Source organism: Brachyhypopomus gauderio, chromosome 2 (assembly GCF_052324685.1).
Source record: "Brachyhypopomus gauderio isolate BG-103 chromosome 2, BGAUD_0.2, whole genome shotgun sequence".
In the NCBI taxonomy this organism is placed as follows: Eukaryota; Metazoa; Chordata; class Actinopteri; order Gymnotiformes; family Hypopomidae; genus Brachyhypopomus; species Brachyhypopomus gauderio.
This window is the reverse complement of record NC_135212.1, coordinates 44,761,190-44,784,134: the sequence shown is the minus strand read 5'-3', so window position 1 is coordinate 44,784,134 and position 22,945 is coordinate 44,761,190. Positions and strand designations below refer to the sequence as shown.

Here is a 22,945-nt window from a genome sequence, read left to right as displayed (position 1 = left end):
TAAATGCTCTAATGCTATTAGATAAACACAGGGTCCTTTAAACACAGTGGGATTACACTGCAGAGCTTTTAGTCTGACTCAGCCTTTACTGTCTTTCGTGCTACTTCGCACTGGCTTGTGCCTAAGAGATTCCTAGCCCCGCCCTAAGAGATTCCTTGTTCCACCCTAAGAGATCCCTAGCTCCGCCCTAAGAGATTTCTAGCCCCGCCCACACACCTCACACACTTCTACATTTCTACAGTGGTGCTGAAATGTCCTGTTGTCCTGGCGGTCTTTCCTGAAGCATTCAACTACACACTTTCCTTCTACACACTGGTCTTTCCTGTAGCTTATCAGGTGTTGAACAGAATTTGCTAAATCAGTTTTATTTTAATGCTTTGTTAATACAGTAAATGTGTTCAAGATGCCCTAAATTTAGCTTTCATTAATTTATAGTTCTGCTGAGTTACACAATAAATGCCCCCTGGACACTTATTTTGTTAAATTAAAAGAATATAGAAATTGCTATTGTTTGGCCATGAGGGAATTACTGTTGAGCTGTAGCTCGAAAGAGAGCTGCTTTGCCACTTAACAAACCCGTCAAGCTAGCAAGCCTTTCATGTGGCAGTACCTACCCTGAGCCTAGAGAGGTTTCAAAGGGCCAGGACCTACACGATATACACGATATACCCGATATACCCGATATTACACACAACAGCCAGGATCCAGGCAAGGTCTCATTCACACACACGACCAATGGTGCGTCCTGGTTTTAAGAATAGCTCAAAGGAAAAAAAATATTGTAGTACTCACTGTGTACTCTGTATTTCACATGCAAGTTGATCATAGGAGACATAGAACAGAGAAAGAGAGAGAGAGAGAGAGAGAGAGAGAGGGAAAGATGGTGAGAGATAGTGGTGTGAATATTGTGAAAAGAATGAATGGGTTTCACAGATGGTACATACACAATCCAAAACAATGGACAAGAATTGACACTGACTTGGATTATAATTTTTTAACAATTTTTAACAGAGCCAGAAATGAGTCCTACCAAGCACTACAAATGGTGTACAATTAGTGTTAAATACATTATTAAATACATTATACATTCTCATTAGCAATGTAAATAAATTTCACAGAAACTGTAGTCTCCTCTAGAATTTTACATGAGGTAAACATGACAAAAGCATCACGGTGGGTATGAAATAATCCTCATCAGAATTACAAATATGTACTCTGTATGATATGGTAAGGCAGAGAAAGCCGTCTAGCTACCGTGGCTGAGGTAAAAGCTGGAATACTGGGCGATGTAAAAGAAAGGCCTCAGAGCAGGACGTGAAGGGGGCGTGCTATGTGGTAGCCATGCGGCGTGGACACGCTGGACCGTCTGCCCAGCTAGGTGTCATGGTGCATGCGTTACCCGTGACAGTGTAGGGGTAATAGTTCCAGGCCTTCTCCGTCACATAGAAAATCTTGGGAACCACTGCCCGTGCCCAGCTGGGCAGCTTGCTGGAAGAGAGAGAAAGTGTGTGTGTGTGTGTGTGTGTGTGTGAGAGAGAGAGAGAGAGAGAGAGAGAGAGAGAGAGAGAGAGAGAGAGAGATCAGCACTTATCAGTGGGGACAGAGCTCATAGCTATCAGCTCAATCTGGTGGTGCCAATTGTCCTGGTCTTTCAGCTGCTGGAAGAGTAATAGTAGCTGGCTAATGGTGTCTGTAAGGGATGGCTAAGGTTTACTCCTCGGGGGAGATTGTTTCTTTGTACACCTCTACGATCAGCTTCCCTTACAAGCCCAAGATTAACTGTTGTAATAGATGGCGAACATAGAGAAGCAGGCAACCAGGCTGCCAGCGTAGGGCAGCACAAAACACACCCCAAAGACAGAGCCTCACACCCTACATACTCCTCCATCATTGAGTCAGATTGTCGACTGAAGTCCCTCTGGGGCCTGTTTGATGAGATCCGTGTTGGGAAAGTGTGATTTACAGGCTGATTTAGATCCAGATTCATTCAGTGTCTTCATCCCTCCCTGCTGTGGCACGAATGCAGTGGGTGCAAAGGAGAATGTGGTTGGAAGCCAATTACGAACGTCACGTCTGAAGCCACATGCTGCCTTCTGATATTCAGAGAGTGTATGATTTTGGACATGTGGGCTGCTGAACAGGGGGAGCGTTCTGCTGGTGAGTGTCAGATAGCCTATAAAAATGCAAATGAATAAAAAAATACAGATCTAAATAAACTAGCACATGGTATATGTCTACGGGGCATGAATGCCATCAGTTCTATGACAAGCCACGATTATAACATGATTATATACAATTTTCACTGTAATGTGATGTAATGTTATTGTGCTTGTTTTCATCTTTGGAAACCCTGTGTGTCTTATATGCTGAACTTAAGAGTACCATTGTGTACAGCCAGATATGCCTCTCTTTGCAGCATCAGTGAATTTCTTAACAGATTTCTGCCTGTCACTGCGCGCGCGCACACACACACACACACACACACACACACACACACACACACACACACACACAATATGCATGCATGCACATATACATACACAGACGCAAGCACGCACACACACACACACACACACACCAACATACACGTGCATATGTGCAAACAGGCAGGTGGGCTGTGAGTGTAAATGCAGGTACATCTCCTCAGAGCACAGTCTCTAATTACACGTGTGTTCTACGAGCGCCGTCTCACCCGTCTCCTTCCCACGCACCCCTCGCTACGCCAAACGGCCTTTCACCCCCTCCCTTCACTTCTGCCTCCTCCCGAGTTCTCCGCCTCTCTCCATCTGCATCCACTCTTCTGCTTGAACAGATCTGCATATCCCCCCCCCCCTCCATTCAACTCCTCCCACTCCGACGCCGGTCACAAAGAAATACAGAGCGCCGGTTTCTGACGTCGGGCACGACCCAGACGCTACATTTGAGGGCCCCCTGTAAGTGTCAGCGCAGCGAAGACGAGCAACATGTTTGTGGCACATCACAAACTAGCTCTGACCGCCTGATCTTAGCTGTGTGGATTATTTTTCCACCTTTAAACCTCAGCTGTAAATTCGGGATGCACGGCATAGGCTGGTTACGTCGTTACTGTCACACATGCTTTTTGCAGAATAAAAAAAAAAAAATGAAACAAACAAAAACCCATGTGGTCTGCTATTGCAGTCTCTCCAATAAAACACTAACTACAGTCTGCACCGACTGACCCCCAGAGGAGTGAGTTGATGGAGCGTCCAGGGGGAGCGGGTCTGTGCTGGGTGCACACAGGTGAGGGGCAGTGTGTATATGGGAGCAGTGCTGGCCAGCAGCATCTGTCTGTCAGGGTCTGTGCTGACCTCACTCAGCCCTGTTAAACTCCACCAGTACAAGCGGAGTCTATGGTGACAGGAGACCTGAGTGAGCGCTCACTAGCTTTAGTTAGGTCGAACCTTTTCGAGCGTTAGGTCGAACCTAGGTCGAGCGTTTCTTTTTTATCTCACTGTTTTTCATTATGGCGCCAATGAAGAACTCCGAAAACTAAGAGCCCACAAACAATTTCAGGAAAGAAAATTCCCAAATGATGCCTAGTGGATGAGGTGCTAATGTCAGAAGGTGTGTTTAGATCTGAGGTCATTATCTTTGTGTAAGTGGATGCGAAATGCATGTTTTGTGCGGCTTTGAGAATGAGCCTTGAGAAGTTGAGACCAGGCACTCCACTATAGTGCTAGTCCTCGATGACCTGTTGACCTTCTTTGTTAAAGCAGTCATGCTGCTAAGTGGGGCATGCGTAACAGAAATAGATCCTAGTGCCTGTTTCATCACATCTCTGGGGATGTGGCAAACGTGGGCCTGTAAAATCGAAGGAAAATCGAAAGGTTACAAGCTCCCCTTGGGCTTTTGTGCTGAAAGACACTGAAGGAAGTGGAGAATAAAGGCACTTTGAAATTACTCAGGTGGTATGAATTGTGCCTGAGCCATGCTAAGGTGTTTGCTGCTTGGAAGAGGTGCAGTGTCGCCCAGGTGTTGTGCTGTGTGTTGGGGAGCGGCTGCGGTACCCACTTGTTGAGGTAGACGCGTTTCTCGGTGAACTGGCCGGGCCCGTGGGCGGGGTCCTGAAACGGCTCGTTCTGCACCACCTCCACGCCTTCGCCCCTCTCGCTCTGCTCGTGACTGTGCTTGCTGATCATGTACAGCTGGCCAATCCTGTACTGGAGAACACAGACCACCCTGCGGTTAGAACAGCCAACGTCACGCGCCACGCCACCCCCCGAGTCTCGGGTTCGTCCGACATTCTGCGGAAGTTCTCACGACGTCCTACACAGACGGCGACGATCGCACTCCGCGCTGCGCGAATCCCACAACGTGCTGTCATCCCACTGCAGGAAGGCAGCGCTACAGCCACGGCAACAGGACGTAAACGGGAGCGCCAGGCGGGTGCTGAAGTGGAGCAGCATCATCCGGGAGTGATGATGGACTTCATCTTGTACATTCGTCCCTTCGCTGGACGTGGCAGGACAGAGGGACGTTAACTTGGCCCTGCCTGGACATCAGAACAGCAGGACACCGAGAGTTTCAAACCCCCCACAAGCAAGATAAAATAGAGAAGGTTCAGCATGACATGGCCATGTGGAGAAAACACTACGAGCTACCCGAGTGCCTTGCGGCACGACGCCCGTCTGGAGGCCCTGTGTGATATGACTAGGATGGTCTCACTAGCAGTGTTTCCGCTCAACCTGCCATCTCAGAAGTCCTGAGTCTGTGACAACAGTTGGGTCTTCATCATGAAGACATATGTTTCCTCCTGTCTTCAGTTGCTAAGCAACGTGTATAAGCGAGGGTGTGCTCAGTGCCCGTGAGGGTGTTTAGGTTTCACCTCAGCGAGCAGAGAGGCCCTCAGAGACACAACCACTCCCAGCAGAGAAGACTCCAACTGTCACACAGTGGATCGCTCCCTCAACAACACAACACCTACGCCTCCATTCAGATCGTATTCATCATTATCCTTTATCTTGTCGAACGTGTTTTGCTTTCAGCAGTGAGAACATATTTTGTGAGGGATCCGATCGCTGAAGGGCATCACTTCTGCTAAGGTTTCATATCTGTAATAACGTTTAATAACACGCGAGGGTGGGCGTGGCCGCCGCACCTCCTCCACCTCCTCCACCTTTTCCACCTCCTCCCATTCGCCACAGCCTTGTTACACTGTTGTAGCGCTTTGTTGGATTAATGAGCCGTTGACCCCCATTGTTCTCTGCTCTGAAAGCAAATGAGACCAGGAAGGGATGTGTGATGGGGGGGAGGGAGACATACGTCAGTGAGGTTAAAGTGAGGCTGAATAATTCATCGGGCTCTTTTCTGTTCGCACGCACCGGACAGATGTAGCGAGGGACGAGTGCCCCGCACGCCTGGTGGGGATGAGTGGCCAATTAAAGGACGCAAAACAAGTACGCAATGCGGTTTGGGAATGACATCAAAACACCATCGACGCACTCTTTATTTGTAGGTGTCTGTTTCTTTTTGCTCGGGGGAGAAAGGCTCTCAGGCCGCTCTGGTGGTGCTCTGAGGGGAATGGACCCTCTGTGCCTGTCCACCTCGTCCACCTTGTCTGCACTCAACACCGGCCAGAGCTGCTTGGATCGTGGGGGAGTTGTTGGTCCTAATCAAGTCCTCTTTATTTCTGTCTGGCTGCTCTCTCAAGTCTTTCAACTTTGACAAACTGGATACACTGGACACACTCTGGCTACTTAATGTAATCTTTGCTACAAATTTGATGAAACAAGACTCCAGCTGAGAGTGCCACTCAAGCACTTAGCACAGAGCTGCTGTAGTATGAGCACACACAAAAAAAATGGCACCAAGAGTTTTAACGGCACCAAGATGTACCAAAGTGTTTCATACAGGACCGCCATGTGCTAAACGCCGTGCGGTCAAAGTCTTGAATCTGCCAGGCCTTCACATAGGAGAAGAATCAGTACTGAAACTCCTGCAGGATAACAACATCCTCAGAACATTCAGGCATCCGCACACGTGCACTCCAGTCCCCTTTACCTTCCCCTGGACACTCTCCCCACTGTTCAAGGGTTGTCTGGACCGGGCCGGACTCTTGGCCAAAGGTTAATGGTGCAGCCAGATGAGGGAGTGATGATGAACTGAAGGCCGAACAAAAGCTGGTTCAGCTTACAATGGAGTAGCAGTTCGGTGTTTTGAAACACATATCGATCTGCTCACCCATAGTCCTACATAGTACAAATAGCAGTTAGGACAATCAAAAACAGAAATAGAGAGAGGGAGAGAGAGAGAGAGAGAGAGAAGAAGAAGAGAGTCTTTTATAGGAAGAGTCTTTTATGGAGAATTTACAGTACCATCAGTAATATCTCTGGATATTTCCAGATTGTTTCGCTCCAGACAGTCATCTGTGGAATAAACAGTTTAGTGTGATAACAGCACCTTAGGTTATGTGTGCAACAAGGCAGATAAGCAGAATGGAGATCAGATCAGTCTACTCTGAGCTCACCTCTGACCAAATGCTTCAAATCAATTGACTACTATAAATTTGTACATCTTGCTACATAAATGTTCAAAAGCTGAAAAGAAGAAGGCTTTAAAAATGTGATCAGGGAAACAATATTCTCCTACAACTGCAGTGTGTAGAGAACGGAAAGTTAAAAGACTGAATTTCAGGTGCTTCACAGAGTAGGCTGGAAAAATGCTATCAGGACTATTGAGATACATACAGCGGTCGTAGTACACAGACTCCATCTAATGAAAAGATGAAGAGCAGCACATCACGTTAGTTTTCTACCTCAACTCAGGTAATTACGCTGCAGGTGCTTGGAGGGGATTTTTTTGTGTCCATGGAGACAAGGAAAATAAAGCCGTCCGACAAGAACATTTAATGTCAAACACTGCGCTGCTGGATTTGTGATGTATCTGTTCTCAAGCTCAAAGTGGCTTAGGCTTCAGGCGTCAGTATGGTCTGTGGCTAACAACACAGACAATGTATCAAAGAAAGTGTGAGCCTACCCCAGCTCTCATATTTGTCTGGAATGACAGAAAGACAGCGATAGCTTCCAGTCCTTGTGGCTTTAACCAATCGGAGACTTTGACTCTGGGCTAATTGCTTGGGGGCTATTTGGCCGGAGGAGAAAGTGCACGTTCATTCTACGCTAGTAACACAGAGTTCACAAAACAGAAGCGCACAGGGGAATCTGTTAAAGCATCATGTTCCACAGCACCAGAGGACTTCAGACTGGTGGAATACAGCCACACCTGTTTCCTACAGTTCACCAGAGGGCTACAAACAGTTTATTTACCAACTTTATTTACTTATTTTTAAACCTTTATTTAAATTGGGAAAACACTGAAACCACAGTCGTTTGCTGTTTTAAGATGAACAATAAAGTGTACACTGCACACTATAGTTCTTGAGAACTGGCATTTATAAGATACATTAAACACACTCATGAGTTGGTGTGTGTCATTTCAAGGCTTTTATGAGAGAACAAAAATGATTGATCAGAATTAATAAAAATTGTCAAGCTTCTGAATTCACTTTTGCACACACCCAACTCATTTCCAGGGACCACAACTAACTGAATGAATTTCCCATCTCAAATAAACCTGCCATGTTTATGGAGCGGTTGCCAAGGCTGCGGATGACTGCCTGAGGTGTGTGACCCCCGAGCCAGCAGCGTACGTGGGTCACCTCCCAGGAGGGGTCTCTCTCTGGCCTGGACCACATCCAGCACCATCCAGTCCTGGATGTAATTAGGGCTCTTGTTGCCTGTGTTACTTCAGTGACATTGTCCTCTGAACTGAGCCAACCAATCAGCACTAACCACAGGTTAGCCAGGTCTGCCCACAAGCTCACCGTGTTACATGGAGGAGGTGGTATGCTTTGAATTCTGGGAATATCCTTTGTTCATTACACTGTCTTCATTCCTGCACGGACTTCTGCAGGAGTCTCTCCGCTCTAAAGGTCTTTGGTCCTAAACTCTATAGAGCTTCATGTATTACAGACACATCTCCATGGTGTTTGGATGCCAAACACGTCTTATATAGCGTTTGGATTTGTGATGTGTACGAGTCTTGTTACCACTGTCCTGAAAGGAAGGTCTCACTGATCTTGTAAGCACCAATAACTGTTTAATCCCATTCATGTAAACTCATCTTTCACTGTAATGTTATTATCCAAACTCAGGCAGATTAGATTTTGCTCCTCATATCACATAATGTGTAATTCTCCCTGTTACTCGCCCCACCCTAGATTGCTCATTAGAGGCAGGGCTTTCTGTAAAGCTGGGGAGAAACAACTAAAACCCAAATGATTCATGGCTGAAATGCTTTGATGATGCTCTGCTCTGGTGATCAGAGGTCTGCTACTTTATGTTTGTCCTGTAAATTACACATGACAAGTATGGAGGTATAACACTGCCATCACGCCCTGCTGCAGGTTAGGAAAAAGACCCCCAGCAATGTCTTTAAGTGCAGCAAAGCGTAGGAGTTCTGTTTTACATGTGTGTTACCAATGCTCTCTTTAAGAAACTTTATGTCAGCTAGGGGGCGCTGTAATCTTAGTTACTGTTTTCAGGGCACGTTTTAGTACCATTATGCTCTAGGCCCCGTCTTTCCCGTTTCATTGTTTGATTGAGAGACTAAATGGTTCGTCTTTGGAAAGGATTTTTCTTTACAATCTATAATCATCCACAAAGGATGGTACAAAATATAAAGCCCTCTCGTAGTCTATGACCAGGCATGTAGGTATATTTTCTGGGTAATTATTAATGTGTCATGTAAGTGAATATACTGATGGGTTTGTCCTTCACATGTGTTTTGTTTAGTACTATGATATGACAGTGTTTGCTATGATGACACTGAATATGCACAAAGTGTTGTGTTTAGGTGGAATCCAACATTAAAACATCCATAAATGTGTGTGTGTGTGTGTGTGTGGTAGAGAGGGAGGCCGTAGGGCTTTGGCAAGGTGCCCTTTCCCCCAAGGAAACGTCACCCATGTCATCTGGCTGATTGGAGTGCTCCCCAGTACATAGCTGTGTGGTGTCCAGCCCATCAGTCACTGCCAGATAGCTGGGCAGAGAACTGCAGACTCAGCACTAAACAACCGCAGAAGCCAGCTCAATGGAGTCTGGGGGAGAGGGAGAGGGGGAGAGTGAGAGAGAGAGAGAGAGAGAGAGAGAGAGAGAGAGAGAGAGAGAGAGAGAGAGAGAGAGTCCCTGCACGTTTTCAGAAGAAGTTATGAATGTGCATGGTTTTACTGAGCATGCTGTGTGTGTGATGTGTGTGTGTGTGTGTGTTTGTGCACATGTGTGAGTATGTATGTGTGTGTTTCTTTGTGATGTGCGGTGTGAGAGTGTCGCAAATATCTCGTGCGGCAAGCTGAAGTCAGTTACACAGGTAAGAGCTGTGGGAGCCACCGAATGAGCAGGAATGATTGTCAGACACGTCTGGAACTGCAGTCACGTGACACACAGCAACGCATTGAAGAAACGGTACAGGCACCCCAGGTAGAAAAAGAATTTCTCATTTTGAGAAACTCTGTTTACATGTATTTTCCAGCCCATTTGACAGAGTGTCACGCGGCACAAACACTCGGCTGGAACAACACCTACACTCCTGAGTGAGGCGCGCGCTCCATCTCAGCACGCGGCGCTTTAAACTTTGAATGTTAAGCAGCGGCGGCCAGTGTCACCCCTGGATTATAGCGTCAGTCTCGAGGCTTGTTGCGTGGCAACCCTACACCGTCCGGACTCCTCCAGGTGGAGTGAGGACCCTTATGGGCGTAATGCATAAGAATGAGACGCTCCCGGTTTCTTCCACAGCTCGCCCGTGCCCGGAGCAGCGGTTAACGTGGTGAAGGAGCGGGTCACGTGACGCCCGAACCAGGCGCACGCGCCGCGTGCTCGACGGCACCGGCGGGTTCGCGCGCAGCGCTCGCTTTGCACGCACGAGCCTACGTGGAAAATCACTGGCTGCCCGCGCCGCCCCTCCTCGTGAATATGAAGATGTCCTGATGGCAGCGCGTGTGATTACGAGCCTCTTGTTTCTCCTTCCGTGCCAGGTGCAGGTGGCCCGCGAGGAGGCGGCACGAGGTCTGCGCGTCCAGACGGACCTTGAGGGAGAGAGCGCGTGAGCAGGAGACTGTTGGCGATGGAGACGGGGGAAAGATAGCGTGTGAAACAGAACCAACTCTACTCGATGTTTACACCAGCTGGCTCTTTCCCCTTCTCCGTGTCTGTTATTAATGAGTGTGCAGGTCTTAAACTCTGCACCCGCTGCATTAATAATGCATGGGAACAGTTATTTGTCCTGGCAATAAAGCACATTGAGTTGGAGTGATTAAAAAGGAGGTTTTCCGTGTGTCTGGTGGACGTCTCAGTAGAGATTTAAATGAGGGGCCGTGGAGGCAGAGAGCAAACACGATTTTTACATAAAGTGCTGCAACTGATCTCCTCTCGTTAGCATATGGCGTGGTGGTCGAGGAAAGCTAGGTGCAGAGGCCAGCTCTGCCCTGCACCACGCGCCCTTACTTTTGCTCTGTAATGAAGCCGAAACGCCAGAAGGAGAGCGCGTGAACGCAGCCAGCCCGAGCGCCCAGGGTTCAGGACGCCACGTGCGCTACTACGCTCCGTTTCCCGCGTCGGCCACCCGTGGTGCATTTGACTTCACCGATACGTGCAGGCGAAACCCATTTGGGGGAATGAAGTTATGGAGAAATACATGCTGGATGGGATGTTTGTAAACGACAAGATGGAGGTTACTGACGGTTCAATTGAGGAAATGAACATGCCTTAAGAGGTTGAAAAAATGGCTGGTGGTGTTTCTGTGCATATGTGCAGACAGACACACAAATGTGCAGCCGTGTACACACTCCCACACATAAAAACACACAGATGCATATCCATACCAACACCCAACAGGAGGGCCAATGTGTATATATGACTGGAGTGAAATTCTCTAGCATGTCTGTAGCTGTCTGTAGCTGTTTCACACGTCCAGCAGGGGGCAGTGAAAAGAGGTGAGATGTGCTGGTCAGAGCTCTCTTCCAGGAGTGGACTCAGCTCTCCACTGTCCAACCTTCACACTCCTCACACCTCGAATAGCATCCAAAGAGAGATAGAGAAAGCAAGCGACTGAACAAGACAGAAAACATGAAAGATAAAATAGGACCCAGAGGGCTGTGAAATACACAACCAAGTGAAACCAGCGTTTCATTATTATTGTTTGTTCAAGAAGGTAAAGCGAGGAAGAACTTTTGGACTTTAAGGACTCCCATATGAATCCACTGAGAGTTGTCACGAGAGAGAGAGAAAGAGAGAGAGAGACAGAGCAGGACAAGCATTCCCAGAATGCAACGTGTCTCCACATCCTGGGAATTAAAACTGAGTGTTTTAAATGTAGTTTGAAGCTGTTTAATTCTGGGCATGTGTTTATCAGGTCTAGTCATCTTTTATTCAAGTGAGTGTGTTAGTGTTGCTTCTTGTCCACACAATGTGCACATGTAGTTTCCCTTCCCCTATTTTTAATGGACCAGTTCCCTTTTCTGTTTATCATTGCTGTGTGTGAGCCTTGTCAAAAGTGTCACCTTTGCAATATAGTGTAATATTTTTCTTTTTAAATTCAGAGTTCTGGATCCTAGTGCGACCCAGCAGATAGAAAGAAGAGCATATTACTAGAATACACGTTCAACATACATTTTATTCAGATACAAGTTTTCACTGAAGTCAGTTTGTATGCCACTCGTATATTCTATTTCATGACCTCACTTTACTTCTGAGATGTGAGAAATGATTCTCAGTGATGTGTAAAGCTTCTAAAGGAGTGTCACCAGAGGACACGGGGGTAGTTACACACCGTGTCCTTCATATCTTTCAGTGGGGCTTTATCTGAATGTTTAGGAACAGAATGAAAGATTTCACAGACACTAAAGCTTAGAAATGTCAAGCGAGAGTCACAGAGTGTTCTGAATGATTGTTTAGCTATTAAACATTTCAGGTTGGACTGTCAATGACCTTTGCCAATGACTAAGGTGGGAATAGGTTGGCAGAAACAACTGGAATCAATACAGTGAGCTCACAGGTAAGAAACTGAAAGGCAGAGTACTAACATGGATTCCCTTTCAGTAGCAAGACGTTCTGGAGCACACTAAGAAACCCTGTGAACAAACCGCTGTGAGCATTAGAGACTGTCAGCTTGTGTGTGCACACTGTGACAAAAGTGTTCGTGACAGCCCATGAGGACACTAACTCAGGACACTTATCAGAAATGGGAGCAGCTGTCTTCTGCATTCTTCTGAAGAGCTACTCACCTCCTCAGAGTCACCACGTAAACATTATTACACCTGGCCGTTTGTCTGGGTCATAACACTGTTTATGAACACATTTCACAAAGACCGAAGTGCATCTGCAAGAAGCTTTATTCTCAACGTTTGAAGATGGCTATGATTTATTTATGACACATCGCTGGACCTATTCTGGTCGATCAAACGCCATGCCTGACTGGTCTTTAAAACATTACCACTACCACCTTTCCCTCGGTGGAACGTGATTTCTCAGCTGTTGCTCCTGCGCTGAGCTGTCTCACATATCCCACACAGCGTCATCCCAAGCCCAACATCTCTGAGCATAGAGCCAAGGACCATCTCAAAGGCATCTCCACCATATAGTCCTTCACCAAAACATAACTTTAACATCGTCTCACTTTACATTCACATGTTTCTTTATTGAGGAACGCAGACTTCAACATTTGTTGTCAGTGCTTCTTCTGGTTATACATATACGGCCTGGAGTAGACCACGAGTCTTAAAGTTCTAAATCAGCATAACGTCTCCTATTAAACCTCTGCACACATCCTGTTTGGGCTTCTTTGCACATGCTCAGTCAGGTTCTGGATCCTGTTTCAGTCCTGGAAACTGAGCACCAAAATGTGCTTGACCCACGAAGAGCAAATGAATGTCCTCATTTCAGCCAAGAGCAGCTACAACCAAATTGCACAGTAGGGGCGAGAACGAGTTTTTACATGTGAATTACAAATCGTACGTGTTTTTACATGGATGCAGCCACGAAGCCGCCAGGTTTGCTTCATGGAAAATTCATTTTTAGGGACGTAAATCGTTACCGGAGCAGAGCTCGGAGCGGTTGTTTTCTGCATGGTCCTAGCGCTAGATTCGTCGCTATTTAAATATTTCTTTTTAACCGTTAAAACTGCAGAGGACCAAAACTGACTTTTGAAAATTACGTCCGTGAGGTTAAATGTACTAAATGTTGGCTTACATTTCAAATATCATGTTTAGCTGAATAAACATGTTATTTAATGTACAGTATGTAGGCTTACAAATTCATGTTTAACTGAATAAACCGTTGAACACGAGTAGCCTACATTTTATTGAGCATGTTTTTTTTTTCTTCAAGTATCAAAGTAGAACAGCTTCCTCAAGCAGTCATTGATGCATTTTGGAAACAGGAGAGCCCCTGGTCTAATGTACCCTCTGTATTAAGAAACCCTATCTCAAAAACTGACTTTTAGTAATTACTTGGGTAGCACGCATATGAGCCACTTTAATATAGATTAATCTAGATTAATCTAGATTAATTTCAAGATTTCAGTGAGATTAATCTAGATTAAAAAAAATTATCTATGCCCACCCCTAATATATATATATATATATATATATATATATATATATATATATATATATATATATATATATATATATATATATATATATATATATAATTGCATAATATCAGCGATTTGAAAGGGCTTACAAATGTAACATTTACACCCTCAGCATTGTCACTGGGCAAACCAATTTTGAAATGGATTTTTCAGTCGGTTTTCAGGCTGTTCCTGTTTGAAATCACCTTGACTGTCTATTACACGGAGAGCCTAAAGTGGGTCTAATTAAATGATGGTCAGAATATTGAGCCTCTGAATTCTGCCCCACACCCCTTCCTTTCCATCGGAATCATTTAAGGGGCATACAGGCCCCTAATAAGTCTGCATTTCATGCTGTTGTTCAATCACACAGCTCAGTGAGCTGAATAAGGCATGTGAGACCATGCATAATGTACCACGTTATACAGTCTTACACAACCCGGCTCGCGGGGAGAGCCCTCTCAACACACCCGTGAAGGACGAACTAAGTTGGCTGCAGCAGCGTGACTTTACGTAACCTGATCCTCTCTGTCTCCCTGATGCGTTATGCACACATGGGGGGGGGGTTTGATCCCAGATGTGTATGACGATGCTTTGACAGGCACGAGGCATCTGCTCAAATGGCCTTTCGACATTGTGATGGTGGAAACAGCGGGTCAAAGGTTGCGCCTGTGCAGTGTGAGTGGAGAGGTGACATCTCTACTACATGCAGACATGCAGAGCTGTGGCTTGGTTCTCATACACCTGCGCTTTCTATGACCTTTACACCAACTGGCAGTTCCGAGAGAGAGAAAAATGATCTTTTGGGTTTAAACTGAAAGCAAGTGTCAGAGCAACCAAGGGATTCATAGAACAGTAGACAGTGGATGAAAGTGACAGTGGATAAAACGTGTAAAGGTAGTGGAGTTTGGACAATAAAAGGTCATAGTGAGAAGAGGAGAGACCTTTGATGAAAGCCCCTGGGGGGAGAGAGGGAGAGAGGGAGGAGAAAGAGCATCGTACAAGGACATCAGAGAAGCTGTCAAAGGTAAGGCAGGCTTAGTGAACAGCAGTCAGAGCCATATCTGAGCGGCCTCTTCCTGTCCTCCATCTCCCCACGATCAGACACCCCCCCCCCCCCCCCCCTCCACCACCACCACCATGTAGCTTCCTACGGAAAGGAAATGATTCCGCACACTGTGCTGGAGTGAATGCAGACAAGGGAAGCACAAACCACAGCGCCACCGTGTGGAGGTGCACTTCAGAGTGGAATGTGCCCTCCACCACAGGGGTTTACAGTGCACATTAACAGCACCAGACATACTAATGCCCGACGTTCTCCCGCCCCGTAACACCAAGCGCTCATCACACTCTTGCACTCATTCTGCTTACACACCCTCTCCTGTTCCTCCTCCTACTCTCCTACACTTGTACACTTATCGTAAGCTACCACCGCCACACATTCACACTCCTCTCCTATTGAAGAAACATTCATCCCTTTGTCTCCCTTGTTTAAAGATTTATTCACAACAACTCAACAACACTTCCCCTATCGCCCTCCTTCATCAGAGGAAAGAGAGAGAAAGAGAGAGAGAGACAGACAGAGAGAGAGACGGAGACCTCACAATAAAAGGCAAGTTCAATAAAACCCCTTATCCTGATAGTCTATTTTCCCTTCACTTAATCTCTTCCTGTGCTGTTATCAGAGCATTTTCCTCTCTGAAAAGCCCACCGTCGGAGTTAATAAGGCATAACAGATTCATTTTCAAGGCTGGTGGAGGATTGCAATGAGGGGGATTTGTCAGAAAGTGTCAGTAGGATAACTTGCTTATCTGTCTGCATATTTCCAATTTCATCAGAGTTTCTGGGTACAATATCTGTGGGTGTATTAGAATATTTCACCATGACCAAACGTGTTTTCTATTTTGCACAGGACCTGTGACCCATTCCCATTGGTTTAATAACACTTCGGGTGTTAGTGTGTGCTATTTAAGCACACTCCCTAGTGAACGAGATATTCTTATCCACATTTCATTCATGTAGGGGCAAGAGCCTGTCAACAGTCAAGTTCAGTTTCCCCCCCAACGAGTGAAAATAGTTTGACCTGCTGTATTGCCTCTGAGCGAACCATGGTATATATGCGGACTGAAGAGAACAGCTGTTGGCAGAGAACAAGGGGTGGAGAGAGAATGACTTTCCTTACTCATACATCGTTCAGCTTATTGGGGTTCATCTGCAAAACCAAGACGCAGTGTAGAAATCCACTGTTCTATCTTTAGATCAGCGAGAGCTGAATCAGACTGGCACGCGGCCCGATCCTCCAGAACGTTATTAGTTATTAGTTTAGTACCCAAACACTGTCAGTGGCCCAGCAAACAATGACAAGGAGAGACGAGTCTGTCAAATATAGGACGTCTGCTGCCCGTCTGGCTGTGAGGTGTCGCTTTAGATAGCACGTCTACCAATAACCACAACAGCGTGCCGGTACGAACAAATAAACTAGGGAGGAAACAAACAGGTGAGGCTAATAGTAGGAGCCGTTAGCCATTAGCCCGCTAACGCTATGAAGGGGTGTTTCTAATTTAACCCCCTGGCCTCGGAGACCACAGCGCCAACAGGCTCACATTGTCTGATCTCATAACTACACTACACACTACATATCATAACACACTTCACATTAGTGTCAGTTTTAATAACCCGAAAGGAGCTACTGAAACATCTTCCATCAATAACAAATGTTGGGTCTGGAGCTCGTAAAGTTTACAGCAGCAGGTAAAGCGTGTCCTCACATGACCCGGGGCCTCACGGTCACCATTACAAGTCAAAGCTGATTTAAGATCAGCACAAAAAGGCGCTGTGGATGAACACAGAGGAAGACGTGCTGCTGTGAGGGTGGTGTCATGGACCTGTGCCAAATGCTATTTTCATATCTACAGTGCAGCGTTATCAGCAGGCACTTGGTGACCGTGACCCCGTCTCCTGCCGACGCTTAAAAAAAGGGAGAACCTGGTGACAAAGCGCTGGCCACTACCAGATCTTCATCAAGCATGCACACGAGGTACACTGTGACCCCTCACTGTGCCCTATGTGATTTATTGATCCGATTGTTTAAAGTTACATCAATTATGAATGGTAAAATTATGAACTTTATCTTGTAAACTTTGAGCAACCAAAGTCCGGGATGAATGTACTAGAACTCAATTTCCTGGCTTGTTTTAGATAGCTGTATGTTTCAGCCACATCTCCACCAATTTTTACATTTAATCCTCCTCTCTCTTGCACTCTTATCTCTTACCACACACACACACACACACACACACCAGCTGTGGGAGCATATGCGTAGAATAATTGTGAGCCAATGGCAATAACCCAATCAATGCTAATGACAACAATGTCTTTCTGCAAATATGCAGAACAGGGTCTGATCGTGAAGCCCTACAGATGCAGCTCTGACAGGAGCCTTGCTGACAGAACACAGCCGCGTCCGCCGAGGCACTGCCGCTCACAACCCGCAAGTCCATTTTTTCTCCCACGCCAAGTTCTCGATTCCCATGTATCATTCGGCCATGAAATACAAGACAGCAACACACGATGAAGGCCCCCTGTGAGGATGAATTGGGAGAGCCTCAGCTTTTAATCAGGTGCAAACAAGCTTCTATTAAAATCCACTTATCAAACGAAATGGCTGCTCAACTCAAGCCACGGACACAGATCATTACTTTGACTAATTGGGGCGACCAAGGGACGAGTCATTAGGCAGGCCTGATTGGTTGGAAGGCTGCAGCAGGGATGGACTACAGAGTTGTGCAGATTGGAGATTAAACAGGCAATGCAGGAGCTGCTGTCTGGGGAGGTGTTTAGGTAGCAGCTCACCGGTTTCTTCTAGAATTTCCATCTAGCCTTGCAAGACAAAAGTATTTTCTCCCTATACCCCTTTTGAGTGTATTTATCTCAAGCCAAACTACTAAAACTCAGGTGTAGTTGCTTCGACAATATGTCAGGTTAAACAAACCTCATTCATCATTTCCCATGGGCCATTAGCAGCGGTCACCCACGCAGACCAGGGTGTTGTGGGTGCCAGGCAGCGAAACATCAATTTGGTTGACTGAGGAACGCTCTACACATGCAGCATCTGTGCGCTGCTACCAGCCCAGACACCACTCCAGTGGATGCCAGCAGACTACCCAGCATGCCATGGGTTAGACTGAGTTCACCCTGGTGCCCAATTTCACTGCCCAGACACCCTGGTACCCTGATAGTGCTGCTTTAGCTCAGCACTACTACATCCCATAGGCTGAGACACGCATGCATGCATAAGCAAACAATCAAGCGTTCGCATGCTCATAGTGGGTGGGAGGACATTAACTTTTCAGCGGTGCCCTGTTATACGGGACACCCACTGGGGCTTGAAGGTTCGAAGGCCCTCCCAGTGGAGCCTGGTGGGCCCGGGCAGGCCTCGCTCAGCGATCCCGCTGACTGCTGGAAGAGAAGCCTCGAGCAGGTGGTGCTGTCAGCATGGTGTTTTCAACGCTGAGCCGCATCTCGCCCACTCGGACATCTGTTGCTTTGGTCTGAGAGGAGGTGCAGTATATCCTGGCTGACAAAACAGTGATAATGAAGTCTGGCTTGACCTTGGTTCTGTCGGTTCGGCCGACTGAGCAAGCTCTGCTTGCCTGTCCGCACACACAGAGGGGAAGGAAAGGAAGCGAAGTTGCTTTTGAAATGATGCCAACCTCTCTCCCTGCCCCCCCCCCCCCCCCCCCCCCCCCCCCTCATACAGGTGCGGTAAGTCTGACGAACCAGAGCGTCATCTACTAACCACAAAAGGCCGCAGTGCCAGCGGAGCACATGGCACTACGGCGCAGTGACGCTGTGGGCCAAAAGAGCGGTGAGCGCTGAAACCTCTGAAGTCGGACCAGTCCCTCTCCCTTTGGTGCAGAAAGGTACGCTCTAAGAGGACGTAGAGAATGGACGCGCTAAGACGCTCATACCACCCGAGGAGCTCCCCTTTGGAAGCACGACGACAGCACATTAAAACAGGGGGTGATGGGGAGGAGCGAGGGAGCAAGGAAGGGCAATCACAGGGCTGAGCTGGGCACGGGCCACGTGGCTCTGATTTCACCCGCCTCTCTGATTGAGCCACTTCATTATCTGGCTTTGTGGGAGACGGCATGGGGGCTCCAGGGCACCCTAATGAACCCTGCATGGCAAAGCCTCAGGGCTGCGACGCTGCGTGAGGTCAGGGCCATCAGGGCATGCTGGAGGTGCCGTGGTCCCGCAATCACTGGGCTTCATCGGCCTAGTGACCTCTAGCACTTCCCAAAGCTCAAATAGCCCAGTAATGCCACTACTGCAAGTTTGGCACTTTTAAAATACTTTTCCGAAACCCATGCCTCAGTGGACACACTGCTGACAAAAACCACCAGATGGAATGAATATTTGCAGCCTACAAACGTCCCACTATGGAAAACAAACAATTATGTAGAATGATGTCAAATGATTAGCTTTAAAAAACACATGCCATGTCACCTTCACTCTGCTTCAGTGTTACTGAAGTATCACTGACATTAAAGCCGAGAGAGACCAGCCAGCTGCTCCTACCGCTCTTCGCACTGTTGCTATGATATATTTGGCTTCACTGGCCCATAAATGTGGCCCACCTGCATCTGCAGCCCTTGTTTTCCTGTCCCCCTGCCAGGACATTCGGTCCAGTCGTGGTTTGGGGCTAAATGCTTTGTGCGGGGCGACCCCGAGGGGTGAGCCGTGGTGGCAAAGCTCAGGGAGGGAGTGCAGCTGTCGGAAACTTTGGTTGACGGACAAGCCCCGCGGGTCCTGCTGCTACGTGCTAACAGCAGCCGAACCTTCACGTCTCCCCACCGCCAAAGCTCCACCCAGACTGGTATTAGGTCTGGGGCAGAGCTCTTCATTATGGGTTCACCAGACCAGGTGTGTATCTCTCTGATGCTTATCTTCAGCAAAGCCAGTGCTGCTAACATGTTGGACATATTAGGAAGCACCAAAGATTCGCTATGGAGCCCAGACGTGAGGAGCTAGCAAACCAGCAGCATAGTCGGGTCAACCAAGGCGTTCAAATAAAATACATTCTAGACTGATGAAACACAAAAATAAGAAATACATATTCACACACTAACCACTCACAACCCCCTGCCATCCATTTTATAAGAAAGTGTATTTATTTTTAAGAAACACCTAGTACGTGTGAAATTAGAAACTGTAGGCCATCTGTTGTCATGCAGTTTGTGTTCACCATCCTCCACCTCCTCATCAATGGGCGGCTTCTGACTAAAAGACCGTGGTTGTTGACATGTTTCTGTCTAGCAGACGACTATCAACGCAGCAGTGACACTGACATGGGTACAAAATCCATCAACATTGCTGTGCCTAATAGACTGACACCAGGACCCCACCCACCACTGTGCCAGTTTGAAGCCAGAGTCACTGCTGTGTTGACAATGGGCAACCACACAAATAATCCCATTTGATGGGTCATAAACCTCCCAGTGATGAAGGGTAGTGATAGGGACTGGCTAACATTGTACCAGCTGTATAAATGTACCTACAAGATAAGTCCTTAATAAAGTCACTGGGGAGTGTAGGGGCAAATCAGGTGTTTTTTATTGCATTGAATGTTTAAGATACAAAAAATATATTTACATGACATTTTCTCACACAAAATCTCACATAAATGCTCACATATGATTAATGTTGGTGATACACAGCTAAAATTGCTCCTGGTAAACTACAAAGTAATGCGTTCCATTCTGCCCCATTTGAATGAGGTGGCCTTTTTCACTGAATAAAGAGGAGTGATAACGTTGCTGCTATTAGTGATTTCACCAGAGGACAAAACCTCTTGGTCAGGTTTCATGAGTGCACTTGGGAGGATCTGTTCACATGGAAATTAAGTTGCAGATGCTTCACATGAAAGTGGATCAACAGTAAGCCTGGAGCAGCAGAGACCAACACTGAGAGAGACCATCACTGAGATAGACCAACACTGAGAGAGACCAACACTGAGAAAGACCGACACTGAGAAAGACCGACACTGAGAGAGACCATCACTGAGAAAGACCGACACTGAGAAAGACCGACACTGAGAGAGACCATCACTGAGAGAGACCAACACTGAGAGAGACCAACACTGAGAAAGACCAACACTGAAAGAGACCATCACTGAGAGAGACCAACACTGAGAAAGACCAACACTGAGAGAGACCAACACTGAGAAAGACCATCACTGAGAGAGACCATCACTGAGAGAGACCAACACTGAGAAAGACCAACACTGAGAGAGACCAACACTGAGAAAGACCATCACTGAGAGAGACCAACACTGAGAGAGACCAACACTGAGAGAGACCATCACTGAGAGAGACCAACACTGAGAAAGACCAACACTGAGAGACCAACACCGAGAGACCAACACTGAGAGAGACCATCACTGAGAGAGACCAACACTGAGAAAGACCAACACTGAGAGACCAACACCGAGAGACCAACACTGAGAGAGACCATCACTGAGAAAGACCAACACTGAGAAAAACCAACACTGAGAGAGACCAACACTGAGAGAGACCGACACTGAGAAAGACCGACACTGAGAAAGATCAACACTGAGAAAGATCAACACAGAGAGACCGACACTGAGAGAGACCGACACTGAGAAAGACCAACACTGAAAGAGACCATCACTGAAAGAGACCATCACTGAGAGAGACCAACACTGAGAAAGACCAACATTGAGAGAGACCAACACTGAGAGAGACCGACACTGAGAAAGACCGACACTGAGAAAGATCAACACTGAGAAAGATCAACACAGAGACCGACACTGAGAGAGACCGACACTGAGAAAGACCAACACTGAAAGAGACCATCACTGAAAGAGACCATCACTGAGAGAGACCAACACTGAGAAAGACCAACATTGAGAGAGACCAACACTGAGAGAGACCAACAGTGAGCTTACCTGACAAACATGGCTGAATTAAGGGACTGAAGTTTGTTTCATGGACATACATGAAAATAATTTGTACAATAAATTTAAATGTTTAGTTTTGAGAAAAGGTTCTCAAACATGCATGTAGACATGATGCTAAGTCTTTTATGAGAAGACAGTGTGTGTACACATAATGTCAACAATTAGCATTTGCATGAGAAGAGTGAAGTATAATGCAGTATGAAGTTCAGTGTACAAAGACACAGAAAATGTTGAATCTCTGGGCAGACTGATACCCTGTTAATGCACATCTGTAAGAATAAATGTAAAATCATTTGCGCTCCCTTAAACGCTAAGTCACAATTTGTTCTTGCAAAAACTTGCCAAGAGACAGAATCATCTTGATAGAATCAATGGCAACATTAGCGTTTTAATTGTGCTCTAATTAAAACACTCTTGTTTCTATGCAACAGGCTATGAAAGTCATGTACAAAAGGAATGACCAGTTATGCCAAGTTGATATGTTCTAAAAAGAAACCCAGAACAGAAAACTGCAGGGTGAGCGAACTGCTCCCCTACTTTGAATTACTCCACTGTTACAAAACACCTGTTCGTTTCAGTAACCATGACTACAAAGCTTATATTCTCTCCCAGCCAAAGGGATAAAAAAACAATGATTTGAGCTCAGTTCCTCTTTCCTGCTCACAATGTTCCTCCAGGCACTGAGGCTATCCTGAAGCACTGTTTTAAAGTCAGGCCAATCCACCTGGCTGATAGACCAGCATAAAAGCTCTTTACTTTTGAGACCTTCATTAGTGACCCCTATTCTTCTCCAATATGAGACAGATTAAAGAACGATCAAACCAGGTCACACTTCAAAGCTGTTCCGGACCCCGAGATAAACAAGGAACTGCTCAGTGGTGCTCAGGAGCTCTGGGCTTCATGAATGAGAACTACACTTGAGAAGTGACTGTTCACTTTGATGTATGGTTGCTGATTTGATACATATTGCGATAGATTACGTTTTGATGCCTATTGTGATAGGTTACATTTTCATACCTGTTGCGATAGATTACATTTTGATACCTGTTGCGATAGATTACGTTTTGTGAGTCTGTTTTTTGGGGTGTTTGTATGTTTCTATTTAGTTTTTCTGAGATGAATGAGAGCAGTAGGTGGATTTTTATTAACTTCTCTTGAGACTAAAACAGACGTCTCCTGAAGTGAGACTGGTATGGCAACACATATTTAAAAAAACGACCCGACCATACTACAGTGTGATGATCTAAGAATTACCATGCTCAGGAAACACAATTTGTAACTGGATACAGAGCTTTAACAAGATCTTTACATTCGCCT

The 22,945-nt window shown here is 46.4% G+C and overlaps 1 protein-coding gene and 1 long non-coding RNA gene across 4 annotated transcripts in view; one reads left to right on the top strand and one right to left on the bottom strand.

Moving 5' to 3' along the window:
• The window catches only part of pitpnc1a (phosphatidylinositol transfer protein cytoplasmic 1a), a 38,334-nt gene that overhangs the window by 10,333 nt on the left and 5,056 nt on the right, over nt 1-22,945 (bottom strand). For both annotated transcript variants that reach the window (XM_076996843.1, XM_076996842.1), the window contains exons 3-5: nt 4,033-4,181; nt 1,400-1,488; nt 793-800 (exon numbers count right to left, since the gene is read on the bottom strand). In XM_076996843.1, coding sequence (XP_076852958.1) covers nt 793-800; nt 1,400-1,488; nt 4,033-4,181 — 246 coding nt within the window. The remainder of the gene's footprint in view (nt 1-792; nt 801-1,399; nt 1,489-4,032; nt 4,182-22,945) is intronic.
• On the top strand, nt 16,578-21,930 carry LOC143508383 (uncharacterized). Of its 2 annotated transcripts, XR_013129336.1 has the most exons (4): nt 16,578-16,684; nt 17,040-17,267; nt 18,407-18,569; nt 19,325-21,930. It is a non-coding gene; the product is annotated as an uncharacterized LOC143508383 (long non-coding RNA). The 2 variants fall into 2 exon arrangements; XR_013129335.1 differs by having other exon boundaries at nt 18,407-21,930.